We start from the raw sequence: 17858 nt of genomic DNA on the forward strand, positions 1-17858 counted from the left end.
CACTCTCATCTACCCCTGTCCCCACCCCTGGTGACACTTCAGTGCTTCTGCTTCTCCCTCCTCAGGACCTGCAGGGGATACTTTCTCCTTGGACCAGTGCCGCAGCCTCGTAGCTTTGATGGATGTATCCTTGGCAATCATCTCCTCCCTGACCCAACGAGCTCTGTGAGCATCCTCAGGGCTCTAATTATGGCTCACCAAGAGCCTGGGGGCCTGTTGATGCGCCATTAATTAAATAACTCTCTAAATCAAAGCAGTAGTTACCACTGATCAAGCGCCTACTGTGTGCTGGGATCCTACTAGTATGTATATATGTATATATATTAATGCATATATATTCTCATAATACTTGAAACCTTTGTGATACAAATATTGTCCCACCATACAGTGGAAGAAACAGGGATTCAGAAAGGTTAAGTAGCTTTTCCAGAGCACATGGCTAGTGAGGACATATACCTGAATTTGAAGTGGGAGTTTCAGCCTTTGAAGTCACTGTTCTAACTTCTTACACTGCCTCCTCCTACACTGACTTTCCTTTTCCCTAAAAGCAATTCCTCTTTCCCCTTAACTCTATATCTGCTAGAGAGGTCTTCAGCAAGTCTCTGATTCAATGAAAATAACAATCACCCAAATACAAAGAAGTCCCCTTGGCCCACACAGCAGAGACACCCATTACTGCCATTCATGGCTCACCGAGTTCCATGGCTACAAGTTGTGTCCTGCAGTCTCCTGACTCTCATCTGACTTCCCCGCTCTGGGGGAGCAGCCCTTTCTCCCCTGCCCACCCCAGCTCCCTGCAGGCAGGATCCCAGCCTGGTAGCTACTCCCCTAGCCGCTGTCTCCTGAGACAGATCACCCAGCTCTCCAACTGTTAACGAGGCTGGATTGCGAATGCGAAGCCAGCCATTGTAGAACAAGAGGGATTCTTGATGAAACCATAAATCAAGCCCTGTCTCTGCTGGCTGCAGTCACTTGAGAAACAAAGGAGCCCAAGTGTCTCTCACAGTCCCAGGGCCCTGGGGACTGCCCTGAGGGAGGTCCCCATTGGCAGAACTCTGCCGAGTAGACTAGTGGACCCCCAGCTCTCCTCCCCCTCCTCCTCCCCCACAGATCCTTTTCCTGTTGGCAGAAGTTGATTCTTTACCCTCCATTAGTCACCAATCGTTTATCCTCTGGAGTGATCAGGACTGCATTAATGCACACGTGTTCCCTCCATGGGGCTGAAACACTAACTTCTCCCTGTGCTTGCAAAGTTGCAAGTCCCTTTTGTTTTCTTTATCTTCCCCTGACAAGGAACCCAACCCAACTGGGAAGGCCAAGTTGGGGCTCTTCCTCCAGATGCAAATGAAATAAGTTCCTTCCCTTTCTTGGGACTTCCTTCTTCTTCCAGTAGTCCATTTCCCTTAAAAAAAAAAAAAAAAAAAAAACTAATCCAGGTCAGCTTCAGATACAATGGGAGCCCATTGGCCTGGGATTACATCTAGGTGGCCCTCTCCTGAGGGAGTTACTAGTTAATGAATGGAGCCTTCTCCAGTTTTGTTGGCAGGACAATCAACACCTACCCCCTGCTCATTACCTTGGACTAGTTAACTCTTAACTTCTCACCCAGCTGAAAGTGAATGGGCGACTTGACCACGAAGAGTTTGAGAGACTGTGGATTCGACTTCTCCACTGCCAGGTACGGGCATTCTCTCTATGACTAACACTCTTACGTGGGTGGCCCAAATTAACAAATATTATTAACCAATAGTAGCAATTAAATATTAACAATTAACAATGCCTGAGTTCAGGGGTAAAGAGGAGAGGAAACGCCACTCTGTCCCCAAAGAGAGATTACATTATGTTTGAAAGACATGCAACAGAGAAGACCAAGGCACTGCTCAATGTAGCAGCTGGATGTGGAAGTCGGGGGGGGGGGGGAAGAGGCCACTGCGCACCAGGGCTGGAGCCAGCAGCCAGCAGTGCCTTCCTCATTTCTCCTCAGATTCATTCTATCCACCCTTCATCTGTGACCTTCTCCCAATTTCTTCCAATGCCTTTCCCACAGAACCTACTGAAACACAGACATGGTTGGTCTCTGGCTAGGTTGGTCTCTGGCTAGGTTGGTCTCTGGCTAGGTTGGTCTCTGGCTAGGTTGGTCTATGGTCTGTGGCCTCCCATTACCCTCAGGACATAATCAAAACTGATTAGCAGAATTGGGCCCCTACTTCTGAGGCCAGGAGAAGCCCTAATTACTCATCCCACTTCCTCTGACCCCAACTAGGAGATGTCCTGTAAAGATTGTGGCTTCATATCACTGTCCTGACATTCCCTATCTCCCCTCCCTGCACCCCAAGACCAGTGAATGCCCACCTACCCTAAGAGTCCAGCCTCAGACACAATGTTCCTGCTGAAGCTTTCCTGCCGGCCCCCACGATGCGATTAGTGTCCCCACTGGTTCTTCACTTGCAGGCTCACATCTGGGAGCACAAGCCACCCACCTTGCCATGACATCATAAGTCACCTTATTATGTCGTTCTTAAAAATAACCTAACCTCATGCTGAAAGCAGTGCTCACTCACAATAGAAAATACAGATGCGCAAAGATACAATTTTAAAAGGAAGCATGATCTTGCCCAAGATAAAATTTAAAAAAACACACAAAAGCATGATCTTGCCAATCAAAGAGAAAGCACGAAGACCTAACATGTATAATAAATTATACATACATACTAAATAGAAGTATAAGCTGTTTCTTCAAAAGATGAAAAACACCAATATGTCAACCAGCTAGCCCTACTACTAAATATCCCCGTAACATAATTCTAAAGGCTGAAGAAAGTCCTCCAGGGTGGCTATGCCAGGGTGCCATACCTACTCTGACCCGGGATCATTTGGTGTCTCGCAGGGACTGTATGTCCAGCCATTCTTAGATTGCAGGATCAGGGTAGGGGCTCCCTTATAGTCATCTATCCCCAGAAACTTCCACAGTACGTACAGAATTTTGAATATAGCAGTGTTCAAAATTTCTGAGTGAATGGCTAGATTAATCAGTTAGTAAATGAATGGAGAATATTAATGGAGAACTCAGGAGGTCTGTCTGTCTCCATGCCTACCAAGACCAAGAAAAGGCTCTCAAGCTACTACCACACAACCCTTGTCTCCCATAGTTGCTCTCACATGCATGCTGGTGCGTTATTTTGGCTTAGCAAATCTCCTGTGGGCAGCTGTGCACAGACCAAAATTAAGAGTCCTATACAGACCAAAATTAAGAGTCCTATAGACAGTCCCAAGGCTACTGCACACCCAATCCAAGTGTTTCCTCTTCCTGTCAGTTTTCTCACCTGGGAAGTAGCAGGATGACCGGGATGGTAATGAGGATTATGTAGACAAGTCTCAGGTATACGCTGAGATGTGAGATGTAATGGTTAGAAACATGAGGTACAGAAAAGGAGAAGTAACTTGGACTAGGACTAAGCCCTAATAGTTTATGATCAAGTCTGCTCTTAACCACTGCCCTACCAACTCTCGAGAGTGTACCCTGCTCATTTCCCTCAAAGGTGGCACACTACCTTACATCCGGAGCCTGCCTAGAGGTGGGACAAGGAAAGGAAAATACGTTAGCCGAGGACAGTCCACGGCCCCCAGCCATGAACAGATGTGGCCGCCCACAAGCCCTGTCCTTCCTTCCATTTCCCTGCTCACCTCTGAGCTGCCTCTAGGCAAGTTTTCACGAAGCCATCTCCAGGAATAGAAAAGGGATGTTCAGGACTTCCTCTGTCCACATTCTCTGGATCCACATAAATGTCCCATTAGGCTTTTGTGTTTGTCTTTGTTTTTCTCATCAGCATATTTTCCAAAACATTCAGAAGAGCTCCAGAGTTCTCCTCAGCTCCGATTTGTGGAAGGCCATACAGAATTCAGGTAACACAGAGGCCTGTGAGCCAGGAAGACTTGGGGTTGTGGGGTGAGTGTTACACCCACATTCCCAGCATGCTGCAGGCAAGGTTGGCGCAGGGAGGCTAGTCAGTCAGGAGAGGAGACAGCTGTACAACTAAGCCCTCCCTAGCTACACTGACCTCTGTGGACCTCCAGGGCTCTGAAATGAGATATCATCCCCATGCCAGAGTTCTCCTGGGCCACTCAATTTTCCCAGCTGCCTTTTCTCCCCAGTACAGCTCTACTTGTGAGACAGTAGCCCTGCATGATTGATACCTTACCAGGAATGGAGCTCATCTTCCAGACACTTCTAGCTCAGTGTCTGGGCCATCAGGGTTAAATGCCTATGGGCTGGCAGATGATCTTGCTTCTCTTTCTTCATAGAGGTTTGGGACTAAATTAAACCAAATGGCACCCGTTGGCTCCTAGGAGGCAAAGCTTTCAGTCCAGGGATAATGCTAACAGCACCTCAGGACGCATAAATGCTCAGTAGTTCACATCATATCACAATCACATTTAAGTTCCAACTTCTAATCATGTCATCTCACGTTGAACCAGGAAGGGTAGGAATCATTACGTCCAGAGGAGCAATGGAGAAAATGGGTCACACAAAAGCTGTGTGATTAAGGAAGGCCGGTTTTCTTAATAAACTGTAAAATCATATTCTTCAGGTTAACTCTGGAAGGAAACGCTCCAACGTTCTCCCTCCCTTGGCCCTTGGCTTGGGAAGGAAAATGCAAAATGGTGTGCCTCACTGGAATGTAATTCCTCCCCTTAATTCCTCATGGCAGGGAGCTGTGATGCTTAAACCTGATCTGCACCAGTCTCCTGGCAGGCCTGTGGAGGCATAGAAAACAGAGCTTCCCCTCACTTTTCAGTTTAGGACACTGGGGGTAAGGGCTAGAGAGTTTGCATCTCTAACAACTTCCCGGGTGATGCCCCTGCCCCTGGTCTGCTAGTGTATCTTGAAAGTCACTGAAGAGAAAGTTCAAGATGCCACCCTTAAAGAGCCTTCACTAATGACTGCTGAATTTTAAAAAAAGAGAAAGAAGTGAAATAGAAAATAATTCTAATGCAATCCAAAAGCTCCTGTGAGGACCGGCCTTTCCCTGAAGGACCAATTTGGAATTAAATCTCCTTTATCGAGGGAGCCCAGGCCTGCCCACACTAGCAGCATCCATGCATAGACCTACAGAGAGTCATGGGTTCAGGGAAGATGGTTGTCTTATAAGATCAGCAGCAAGGAAAGGCCTGAAAGTAAACCCTGGAAACCCCAGTGCTCCATCGGGAGAGAGTATCTGATCATCAGGAAGGACAGTATGGTTCCAGAACAGAGTCTCAAGTCTCTTGAGTTGGTCTCTGACTAACCTGTAGGTCTGGGTCACTGAGGATCCACAGCCAACAAATTAGAAGACACAGGATCATAAGAGAAATTCTGGTTACCAAACTAGGTGGACTGGTTGCCAAACCAGGCTGAGTAGAAAAAGTGTTAAGAGGCCAGGAGATCCTCTAAACAGGATTAGCAAGTCTCTTGAAGCAGAGGGTCACCTTAAACCCTGCCTCCTTCCCACTAAGCAGTCTGTGGCTGCAGATTTCCTTACAGGGATTTCCATCAGCTATGAGCTGCAGGATCTCCTGACCCTCCGGTATGGTGACAGTGTTGGCCGAATCAGCTTCCCCAGTCTGGTCTGCCTCCTTTTACGCCTGGAAATCATGGCAAGTGAGTGTCCCCGGGTGCCATCCTGCACACCTTTTTCTTCTTTGGGCTACTGGGTTTTTGTTGTTGTTGTTGTTCTTTTTTATTCAAAGCCTTGTGTTGTCTGCCAGGCAGGTGCTTTATTGCTTAAGGCATGCCTCCAGACTTTTATTTGCTTTTAACTTGCATTATTTCTTAACGAGAGTCCCACTATTTTTTCCAGGCCAGCCAGGGCCACAATCTGCCCATTTATAATCTGGGATGACAGGCACCATGACCACACTCGGAGTTTTATTATTATTTTTTAATTGGTTGAAACGGGAGTTCGTGAGCAATTTGCCTGAGCTGTGAGCCATGATCTACCAGGTTTCAGGCTCCTGAGTGGCTAGGATTACAAGTGTGTCACGATGCCTGGCTCTCATCCCGGAGACTACCATCGCAATGACCAAAGAACACAGGAAAAGACTTGAGAGACTGCTGCCCGAGGCCTGAGCAAGGCCTCAGAAATTGTAGACTGGCAACCTCTCAGAATTTCCCTTTCTTCATGACAACAGCCAACGAAAGCTGAAGATTGAGTAATCAGCAATGTCTTTATCTTCCTGATGAACTCCTCTCCCCCAGCATTCCTCTATCCGAGTCTCTCATTTCCTCCTTACCCTGTCTAGCTACTCTTGCAAGAACAAGTTTAGTAGTGATCACTCGTCTTTTCTACAGGTTGTGGTTATAACTGACACCTACCTCTGTAGTCACACAGACCAAGATTTCTATCTGTAATGAAGGAATTCCACGACAGACAAGTGAATAGGGGTGGGAAGAAGGTCTTTCTTCTAGCTTTAAAAATCCAATGATGGAGACCAGAGGGTTAGACAGGTTTTGGTAGCATAGCCTTTGTTTGAAATGAAATCTTATATAGAACCCCAGCCACAATGTTGCTTGAAATGAAACTGTTAAGGGCGAGGTAGAGTGGGTACCAGAAATACTGGATCATGGCCTCACTCCTAGTATGAGTCAGCTTTGCAAACCCCATGGATGGATGCAAACCTCTGGAAGGAACAATGAAAAGACTGAAAGAACTGAGCCCTGGGAGGATAAATGATAAACCTAAAGCACTTTGGAATTCTCTAGAAGACTATGGAAGTCTCCAAATTGTTCCCATTAGAGAAAGACTAGTCTGCCCATGCCCACAGAATGTGGTAGAATGCAAGGTATAGGGAATCCAGAAAGGGAGAGGTCACAGAGCCATTCTGAGGTGGGCCTAGAACCATCCCATGGCACAGAGTTTGGCCAGAAAGAGAAGAGGATGGAGAACCATCTAGCCTTTGGACTGCAAGAGCTGCTTTCAACAAAGCCATCACACAGGCTTCTACCTTCACATAGGCCCTGACTTGGCCTGCTGTACTTCTCCTATGTCCATCAAGAGCTCCCCTATGACCCAGCAATCCCACTTTTGGGCATTTACCCAAATGATCACAAACAAGGCCATACTAAAACTATCAGTACAACTGTGTTCATTGCAGCATTATTTACCATAACAAAGATACCCAGATGTTGCTCAGTAGATGAATGGATCAAGAAAATGTGGTATATATACACAATGGAATTCTATGCCTCCATCAGAAAGAATGACATTGCCCCATTTGTTACAAAATGGAAAGACTTGGAAAAAATTATATTCAGTGAAGTAAACCAGGCCCAAAGAAACATAGGTCCCATGGTTTCCCTTATTTGCAGTAACTAGTATATGTCTGGGACAAGCAGAAAAGGTTAGATAAGTTGATGTTAGGTGAAATGAACCCCAAGATAAGTATTCAAATGTTTTTCTTTCTTGCGATTGTTTCCAATATATTTATAAGATGATTTCTTTGTTGCTTTGTATGTCCCTCCCCCCACGGTATAACCCCTGCTTTCATTGTATTTGATGTTGGTATAATTTGTGGAGGGGAAGGACAAAAACAAACCGTTTAAATAGGGATTCAGGTGGACCCATTGCAACAATGAGATGTACAAGTCATTATGTCGAAAAATGAACTTTACAACTTTGGTGGGGGGGGGGTAAAGGGGGGGAGGTGGAGATGGGAAGGGATGGCAAGAGGAAACAAAGGAGGAGGCTACAATGCTTGATAAGAAATGTACTCATTATCTTGCCCATGTAATTGTAACTCCTCTGTACGGTATTTTCACAATAAAAAAAAAAAAACCCAGATACCTTTATCTTTCTCCTAGAGGCCTTTCGCAACCTCTCCAAGGATGGAAAAGGACTCTACTTGACAGAAATGGAGGTGAGCCATCTTCCCATCCCAGCAGCAGGCAGATTCCCAAGTCACCTCTCCCCAACGGATTCTAGGGGGAATTTCTCTCTCTGAGGTTATTGAACAGTTGTCAAAGGCCAGCCTCACTGCTGGCTTCCCCCACACACACCCCCACCCCCTCCCGCCTCCAATTACTGTCTTTATATATTGCTGACTGCCAGGCTGCTTTAGGATCTTGGCAGACAGATTTTATTTTTTTCCAATAGCTTAATAAAGCAGAGGATTATGTGGGAGTCATAAATCCAACAGGGAGCTGAAGAACAGCCCGCTGAGCTCACTGTACATTCAACTTGTTCCCACTGAATATTAGAGCCACCCAATCAGACAGCTGGTCGACCTCAGGTATACCTCTCACTGCCTGGCTATTTAAGGAATAGCGGAATATGTGTATGTGACAAGAGGTTAAAATCTCCTGCTTGAGAGGAATTAGCTGAAAAGGGGTAATGAGACTGAACCATGATCTTCTAAGGGAAGAAGATGGGGTGTTCCTTATTCCCCATTAAGGAGGTGGCAATGATGATGTTTATTTCTAGTGGATGAACCTGGCCATGTACAACTAAGGCAAAAAGTACAGCGATTCCATGGACAAGGTAAGACATGGGGCTTTGAGGATTTTTTCCTCCTCTGACGAGCATTTCCCCTAGTCCTGCAGGAACTAACTGTACCTAAGACTCCCTGGGAACAGGCTCCTTAGGGAATTCTGACAGTTTATCATCTATGAAGCAGGCTCAATTGCTCAAGGACCCTAAGTCTTCAGGCCAATGCTTCAGATTGCATCTAGACCACATAGAACTATGAGCAGTCATGAAGAGTAGGGACTAAAAGTTATGAATGAAGAAATTAGAACTCTTACAAATTCCAAAGAGTAAAGGCAAGGGGAAGGTATAGAGTAATAGAAGCAACTGTCGGGTCTTAGATTACCTCAGGTCTACCATTACCTCACTGTGTAGCCTTGGTCAGACCATGGACATCTATAGGCATTTGTATGTATATCTTTGGCACAAGTGTGCTGATGCATAAATACCTATATTTCCTCTAATTTCTTTTCATAGAATAACCCTTAGCATTACAGAGGGTATGGAGTTACCTAACTCCACTCTATGTAGTAGACTCCCTGGCAGTAGGTTCTAGAATCAAAGGCTGAGTAGTTTGATGGTTTGTGTCCCCATGTCCAGGTGCTATGTTGCCTATCTTGTGGTAACAATTTACTTCCCTAGAACTAATTCTCTCCATAATTCTATACCAACTCTATCCCCTGGACCATTGCAGGGGGAAAAAAAACCCTAGACATGCTGAGGCTTAAAGTTCTTAAGGAAATCTCTGTTTCCCTACCCAACCAATGCCTGTCTTCTTTAGTGATGCTTGTTGGTTTCCATCTGGGTCCTTCTTGTGACCATTCTCTATATGTCCTAAAGGTCCTTTTGAAATGTGGAGTTCTGGCTAGGAATGTGGCTTAGTGGTAGAGTGCTTTCCTAGCATGCATGAAGCCCTGGGTTCTATTCCTCAGTACCACATGAACAGAAAAAGCTGCAAGTGGTGTTGTGGCTCAAAGTGGTAGGGTCCTGCCTTGAGCACAGAGAGGCTCAAGGACAGTGCCCAGGCCCTGAGTTCAAGCTCCAGGACAGGCACAAACAAAGGAGAAAAAGAAAAAGAAATGTGGAGTTCTTCATGAAGCAGTCTTGAGATCCATATGTCCAAAACTCCATTGTATCTGTAAACACTGTTTATTAAATCTACCAATCATGAATGTACCTTAAAATCAGGAGATAGGCACTCTCCATGGGCATATACAATTTTGACATAAATACTTCCTAATGAACATTTGGTGCTTCCTAATGATCACAAACGAACAAACATTGCAGCAATCATTGTCAATTTGACTCAACTGTATTTTCCTGAATTCCCTTTTTATTCCTTCTTAAAAAAATAAATCCCTTCCAATTTTATCATGCCACCTGCAATCTGCATGGTTTTTAATACCAAGAATGACTCCCTAATTGTGTCTTAAAGCTAATTTGGCACACAGAGCTTAAATTCTTGGACTTTTGAAGTAAGTGATTTTTTTTTCTTGTAATCTTTTCTCTGTCTAGAGTCCCAATTTCCTCTTAACTATTCTACTCTTTCTTGTTTTTGAAGATGATAGGAGAAGAAAATAGCACGGCTATGTAGATTTCAGTCTCTCTCATTGATGCCTATTATCAACCCTAAGAATGCTCCCTGGCCTCCTCATTAAACATCCTGATGCCCGCCATTTAACATCAGTTAATAAGGTAGATAAGTATATTTATTCACTCTTGGCTGGAGTTGTGTTGCAGAACAGGAGGTAGGAGCATGAGGAAGTTCTGACTCCAAATCTACAAATCCGCCTGCATTGGTAACTCCCTCCCCACTTCCTCCTGTTCTGTTGGAAGACATGTCCCTCTGAGGGTGTGCTGTTTCTCATTACCGTCCACCTTTGCAAGGGCCTGATTGAATGAATTTTCTCCTCTGTCTTCTGCATACTAAACCTCTCTCTGGAGTGTTCCAATTCCCATTCAAACATGTGTACCTTTTCAATTTCTTTTACCTCATATGTTCTAGCTACAACTGCTTCTCTCTTCTCTTGCTAGAGCCAGACTTTACAGAAGAGCTCATTGTCTCCACATTCCCACCTCCCACTCTCGCTTTGAAACTACTTCAATTTGGATTTCTTAGACATTATCTGTTCCTCTGAGTTTTTCACTGGCTCCTGATTTGACTCGTGCATCCATTCATATCCCTCAAATCAATTTCTTCTTACCTGAGTGGGCTTCTAAAAATTCAGATCCATTCACTTCATTCCCCAAGTTAAAACCCTTCAATGTCTTTCTGTTGCTACGCATGTGGACATCCAGATCCTGCATCATCTGGGCCCGGCCTTCCCATGGAGGCACCCCTACCTTCCTATTCTGCTCTTACCAAGCCCACCTCCTTTTCTTTCTTTCTATGTTTTGCCAGCCTCTGGTCTTTGCCTCTTTGTCAGCTCTGCTCTCTGTGTTAGTCTCTGGAATCCTGATGCTTTACTACTCACCCAATGAGACCTCAAGTTACTTCCTTACATGTTGTCTTCTGCAACCACAACTTTCAATGTATTTGTTTGTGTGTATGCCATGCTGAACTCAGGGCCTTTCACTTTCTTGGTTTTTCTTACTCAAGGCTAGCACTCTACCACCTGATCCATACCTCTACTTCCAGCATTTTGCTTGTTAATGGGAGATAAGAGTCTCATTGGCTTTTTTTTTCTAGGCTGTCTTCAAACCATGCTTCTCAGATTTCACCTTTCTGAGTAGCTAGTATTACAAGCATACACCTCCGGCACTCAGCTTCACTTTTTTTTTCAGGGTTTAGAAAGCTATTTATTTTGTAAATCATTTTAAAAAGTAATACAAAAGTGTTTTTAAAGTAAAATAACAGTTTTAATTATTTTTAAAAAAGAGCTGTAATCTTTGGTGTGTTCAGCATGGTCTGAATTTTAAATAAAAGAGGTTATATTTTCTAAGACTTTAATACTATATTATTATAAAGAAAGCAAACATACTTAAATGTTTGAAAATACAGCAAAACACCTATATTTTCAATAAATTTCCATTTTTTAAACACAAAAGTTCATGGTTTGCTTTTTATTTTTATTTTTTGAGATATCTGGAGCTTGCTTTGTCCAGTTACTGTGACAGTGACTATAGACACTCTTTACACAAATACCTTTCTGATACTATGACAGCACTGAAGGTTTACTTGGGGATTTAGGTAGCAATGCATCATCAAAGTGATTTTCTTTTTCTTGTCCTAGAGTCAATTTTCTGTCAAACAATTGACTAGGACTATTTCCATTTTATAGACAATTATTATTTTATTTAACTTTATTTTAAGGTAATGTACAGAGGGGTTACAGTTACATCATAAGGTAGTGAGTACATTTCTTATTGAACTTGTTACCCCCTCCCTCTTTTTTCTCCCACTTTCCCGCTACCCCAGTCCCCCACCCCACCAGCAAGCTGTACAGATCATTTCCAATATATCGTCTTGTGAGTATCGCTGTTACCTTGGTTCGCCCTTTGTCCTTTATTTCACCATTTTGTTGTTCCCCTTCCCTTCCTTAATTCCCTAATTCAGGTAAATGTATAATACAATATATAGGGCACCAAAATCAAATACAGTGACAACAGGGGATAAACCATAGGGGAAAATAAAAACACAAAAGAAACAAAAAAATCACATAGTACATTTAAAAACAACAGCAAAGAAAAACCTCTTCTTAATGCCCACTCCTTCCCTTTCTTTGTATATGTGTGTGTATATGTGTGTGTGTGTGTGTGTGTGTGTGTGTGTGTATACACACGTGCTAGTTCTGTGGCTTGAACTTAGTGCTTGAGTGATGTTCCTGAGCTTTTTTGTTCAAATATAGTGCTCTACTACTTGAGCCACAACTCCATTTCTGGCTTTTTTGTGTGATTAATTGAATATAGGAGTCTCATGGACTTTCTTGACCAGGCTGGCTTTGAAGTATGATCCTCAGATCTCAGCCTCCTGAGCAGCTAGGATTACAGGCATGAACCACTAGCACCCCAGCTTCCTACCCTTGGTTTTTGAGATACAATTAGCATACCATAAAGTTTATCCCTTTAAAGTATAGAATTAAATGATTTCTCGTGTCTTTACCGGGTTGTATAAATTACTACAACATAATTTTAAGACATTTTTGTCACCACTAAGAAAAATACCCCAGTGTCTACGTAGCAGCCATTCCCCAAATTGCTTCCCATCCTCTCATCCTAGTCAACCATGAATCTGTTTTCTGAATCTGCCATTTTGCCTACTGTGAACATTTCTTATCAGTAGTATCATGTGATTCTTTGTAGACCTTGCACTTCATGTTTTCAGGTGTTGCAATGTTGTAGCATGCCTTAATATTTCATTTCTCCTCACTGCCAAGGGTTTCTATACCATATTTTATTCAGCATCTTCAGGTGATAGACAGTGAAGGTGTTTCTACTTTTTAACCATTGTTAATAATTCTGCTATGGATATTTGTGTGTAAGTTTTGGGGTAGATATTTTATTTCACTCTTTATATATGTCAGAATGGAATTGTGGGGTTGTATGCTAATTCTATGTGGGACATTTGTTGTGTTTTTGTTTGTTTTTGTTTTGGTGATGCTGGAGTTTGAACTCCAGGCTTTTGAGTCACGCCTCGAGCCCTTTTTGCTCTGGTCATTTTTGAGCTAGTCTTGCTTCTTGGTTGAGGCTGATCTGGACCACAATCTTTTTATTTATGCTTCCCACTGCAGCTGGGATGACAGGCATGCCAAGCTAGTGATTGAGATGAGATCCTGTAAACTTTTTGGTGTCAAACTAAAATCCTCCCAATCTCTACCTCCCAAGTAGCTAGGATTACAGGAATGAGTCACTAGTGGCCAGCCTACTGTGTGTAAATATCTCTCTTCCTTTTTACATTCCTACCAGCAGTAACTGGGAATTCCAGTTTCTCTAAATGCTCACCAATGCTTGGTATTCTTTGTCTCTATATTGTATCCAGCCTACATGGTGTGAAGTGCTATCTCACCAAGGTTTGGTTCTATATTTCCCTAATGACAAATTATGTTGAGCTCTTTTGCAGTTCTTACTGGCTATTTTGTATAATTTCCTTGAAGAAATGTCTATTCAAATCCTTTGTCCATTATCAAATTAGATTATTTACCTTTTGCTACAGAATTGCACAAGTTATTTTTATACTCTGGCTACTCCTTCCTTATCATATGTGTAATTTGCAAAACTTCTCACCTATTCTTCAGGGTCTCCAGTTTTTTGGTGTTATCATTTATAGTATATGATTTTTAATTTTATTGTAGGTCAACTTACCTGGTTTTTGTTTTGTTTTGTGTTGTGTTGCTTACACTTTCGGCGGTATGTCTAAAAAACTCATTGGCTAACCCAGGATCACCAATGTTTACTCACTCCTGGATGTCTCCTAAAATGTTTAGTTTATCTCATCACTTAAGTCTTTAAAATGTTTCAAGATGATTTTGTATATGTGTGAAGTCAGAGTCTAACTTCACTTCGTGTGTGTCTGGTTGTCTCAGTACCAATTGTCAGAAAGATAGTTCTTACTTGCAGTTTATTCTCTTAGCAATAATATGGCTCAGTGATTACAGAAATTAAAAGATTCTTGATTAAAATTGATATATGACAGGTGCCAAGAGCACATGCCTATAATCTAGCTACTTGGGAGGCTGAATTCTGAGGATCCCAGTTCAAAGCCAGCCCAGGTAGGAAAGTCTGTGATATACTTCACTCTAGTTAACAACCATAAATCCAAAAGTGGAAGTGGCTCAAATGGCAGAACACTAAATTTGAGCAAAAAAGCCAAGGGTGAAAATGAGGCCCTGAATTTGAGCCCCAGTACTGGCATACACACACACACACACACACACACACACACACACACACACACACACACACGAAAATCAATGTATCCTAATGCAAGCATTTAGTTCCAGACTTTTAGTTCTATACCATTGATTCACACATCTGTCCTTAAGGCTGGTACCACACAGTGTTGAAAACCAAGAAGTGTGAATCCTCCAACTTAATTTTTCCATAATTTTTCGATATTCTGAGTTTCTTGCACTTACATATGAATTCTAGCATTTACTTGTCCATTTTTTAGAAAGAAAAACACAAGAGAGACAGCAGATACTTTTATAGGAATCTTATTAAACCTATAGATAAATATGGAAAATGTCATTACCACAATTCAAAGTTATTGATGTATATGTCTCTTCTTTTTCTTTCTAAAATTTCTACCAGCATACATTAATTATAAAAAGAGGAGCTTATTATGCCATTTCAACACATGCATGCAATGTGTTCCAATCTTACTGGCTCTGATTACTCTCTCTTATCTAATTTCCCATAAAATATTTCACTGTTTTCACTGTAGAAGCCCTACATTTCCTTTGTTTGATTTCTTTTGTGATGATATTGTAAATGGAATTTTCTCCTTAAATTTATTTTCAGATGATTTTTGTGGTTCTTTTTTTTCAATACACTCTTTATTGTAAAAAAATATTGTACAGAGAGTAAGTGCATGAGTACATTTCCTATCGAGCATTGTTGCCTCCTTTGTTTTTCCCCTACCATCCCTTCCTTCCCACCTCCCCAACTACTCCTTTCCTTCTTCCCCTTCCCCCTACCAAAGTTGTAAAGTTCATTTTCAACATAGTCTCTTGTACTTCTCATTGTTATAATGGGTCAACCCATATCCCTATTTAAGTATTTTGTTTTTTCCCTTCCCCTCTCCAAATTAGAAAAATGTATATACAAGATGCAAGGCACCGGAATCAAATACAATGAAAACAGGGGTTATACCGTGGGGGAAGAACATACAAAAGAAACAAAAATATCACATAGTAAATTATAAGTACGTTCAAAACAATATCAAGAAAGAAAAAAACACTTGTATCCCTATCTTAGGGTTCATTTCACTTAACATCATCTTATATGGTCATATGTATATAGCTTTTGACCTTTTCTGCTTGTCCTAGATATAAACTAGTGACTGCAAATAAGGGAAACCATAGGAGCTATGTTTCTTTGGGCCTGGCTTACTTCACTTAATATAATTTTTTCCAAGTCTTTCTATTTCCTAACAAATGGGACAATGTCAATCTTTTTGGTGGAGGCATAGAATTCCATTGTATATAAATATATGCCTCATTTTCTTGATCCATTCATTTCAGATGATTTTTGTATACTGATCTTATATCCTACAACCTTTCTAAACTCATTAGTTCTAATAGTTTGTTAAGAGATTCCTTAGGATTTTATATGTATATACATATAGATTCATGTATTCTGAAAATACAAGTCATTTTTATTGTTTCCTTTCCAATTCATATCTCTTCTATTTCTTTTTTGCTTGCATAAAAAAATTCTCCTGGTGAGAACTTATAGTACAACATTGAATATAAGTAGAAAAAGTGGACATTCTTGTGTTCCTGACCTTGGTAGAAAATGCCTAGTCTTTGACCATTAAATATGATGTTAACTTTGGGTTTTAAATAGATAACATTTGTCAAGTTTTTCACAGATATCATTTTTCAGGTTGAGGAAGCCCCCTTCTGTTTGTAGCTGGCTGGATTAACACACTTTTAATTCTTTGTTTGATGTCTGTATTTACCCTGAGACTCTAACATGGCTATATCCTACTTGTTGTTCATTTCTTAACACAAAAGAAAATGTCTAGCATAGAAAAATCATTCAATCCCACTTCTCAAATGACTGAAAGAAAATATTCTTTCAGAATTTTGTCTTCCTCTGGCTCTTTATTTTTCATCCCAACTTTTACAAATATCTTGTTCCTAACTGGCCTACTCTAGCAACTATTTCTCTTTTTCTTTTCCCCATAGGGATATGGGAGAAGAAGATAGTTTAATGTTTTGGTACTATCTCTAATGTACCATGATCTATGCTCTCTTTGCAAAGGCTAGTATCTGACCTATTTATCCCTCATCTTGTTGAAATCTGTCTTCCTATACCATTTCAATTCTCCCAGCATTCCCTTATGTTTCCATTTCAATGTTGAACTTACTTTTAATGGTTATTATTATTACTGTGTCAGTGAAGAGACTTTTGCTGTTGACCAACCTTTAGTCTAGAAAGGAATTCTTTCTCCTTCTCCTTTGGTCTTGAAGCATCACCCAAGTAAAGAGTTATTCTTGCTAAGTAAACTTGTCCCCAGAGGTGATTGTTATTGGAACCCTATAACTGTCACTAATCTACTTTGCTTCCAGAAAACTTTCTACAAAGCAAGTATAAGAAGTTTGTACCCTATCTTTGGACTCACTGGAGACATTGAGTTTCAGAACCATTGACCAGAGAATACTCATTTTCCTCTATGTTTTGCCTTTACCCCATTTCCTCTCTTCTGACATAGCAGCTCAGGATATACGTATCTGCAACCAGGCTGAACTCCTCTTCCTCTTCTACCATAACAGTTTTTTTTCTTTTGAACAAAGTATATGCCTCTGTTTGTATGTTGTAAGTAACATTACATGAAAATATCAAGTTCATAGTTTTAAAAGTGCCAATAGTGATTGAGATGTACTTCTTGAAACTTTGGGGCTATGTTGATCTGAAAAACAATTTCAGAGTCTAGAGGTCTGATGCATTCAAAAATGTTGAGAGCTTGTCTGGTTAGTGCTATCTTTGTCCATGTTGATCTACTGCCAGTATGCCAGGAAAGGGCCTTCTTCCAACAAAATTTGTATTTATAACTGCCATTGCCTTGGGAGATAGTGCTGCCCTCCCCTAACCTGTGCAGAGGGAAGATGGGCAGCCATGGCCTCGCTCCCACTGACTGTCACCAACAGCTTCCTCTAGACAGAGTTTGTTTTCATCTCAATGAATCCAGAGCTCTCATCCTTCCTGTGAAAGGATTTTTTGTCAGGATTTTGCTTTGAAGACTAATACCATGGAGCAGATGCTCCTGTCAGAATTTTGAATCAAACTTTCCCATGCAGTTTGAGTTAAGAAAGAGTTGGAATCCTGGATTTGCCTCTGGCAATGTAAAAACTCCAGACTTCATGGACACACACACACACACACACACACACACACATCTGTTGGTTACCTAGCTTGTTATAAAGGCAGAATATCCAGTCTTATGGAGCTAGCTTTCAAAAAGAAACGCACCCACCTAGGAAAATAACAAGCACATCTCAAGAGCATAATCCAAGAGAAAGAGAAGTTGGAGAAGAGACAAAAGTAGGTGGAGGCAGGAAAGTCTAAACTCTGGAGCTGTGCAGCAAGGAAAGAGAGCAAAGAGTCCCATGAGGAATGAGAGGTGTGAGTTTAGGGAAAATAAAATACAAGGCATTTATTGACTTGTTTAACCATGGGAAAAATATGTCAGAAGGG

The 17858-nt window shown here is 41.7% G+C and overlaps 1 protein-coding gene across 1 annotated transcript in view; it reads left to right on the forward strand.

The window, feature by feature from the left end:
- Capn13 (calpain 13) overlaps positions 1 to 8483 on the forward strand; it is a 56393-nt gene extending 47910 nt beyond the window's left edge. The window contains exons 16-21 of the mRNA XM_013013526.1: positions 66 to 124; positions 1610 to 1678; positions 3828 to 3903; positions 5510 to 5638; positions 7838 to 7893; positions 8457 to 8483. Of these exons, the coding sequence (XP_012868980.1) occupies positions 66 to 124; positions 1610 to 1678; positions 3828 to 3903; positions 5510 to 5638; positions 7838 to 7893; positions 8457 to 8483 (416 nt within the window). The remainder of the gene's footprint in view (positions 1 to 65; positions 125 to 1609; positions 1679 to 3827; positions 3904 to 5509; positions 5639 to 7837; positions 7894 to 8456) is intronic.
- The last annotated feature ends 9375 nt before the right edge of the window (positions 8484 to 17858 follow it).

This window comes from Dipodomys ordii, unplaced genomic scaffold (assembly GCF_000151885.1).
Source record: "Dipodomys ordii isolate 6190 unplaced genomic scaffold, Dord_2.0 Scaffold20, whole genome shotgun sequence".
Classification (NCBI taxonomy): domain Eukaryota; kingdom Metazoa; phylum Chordata; class Mammalia; order Rodentia; family Heteromyidae; genus Dipodomys; species Dipodomys ordii.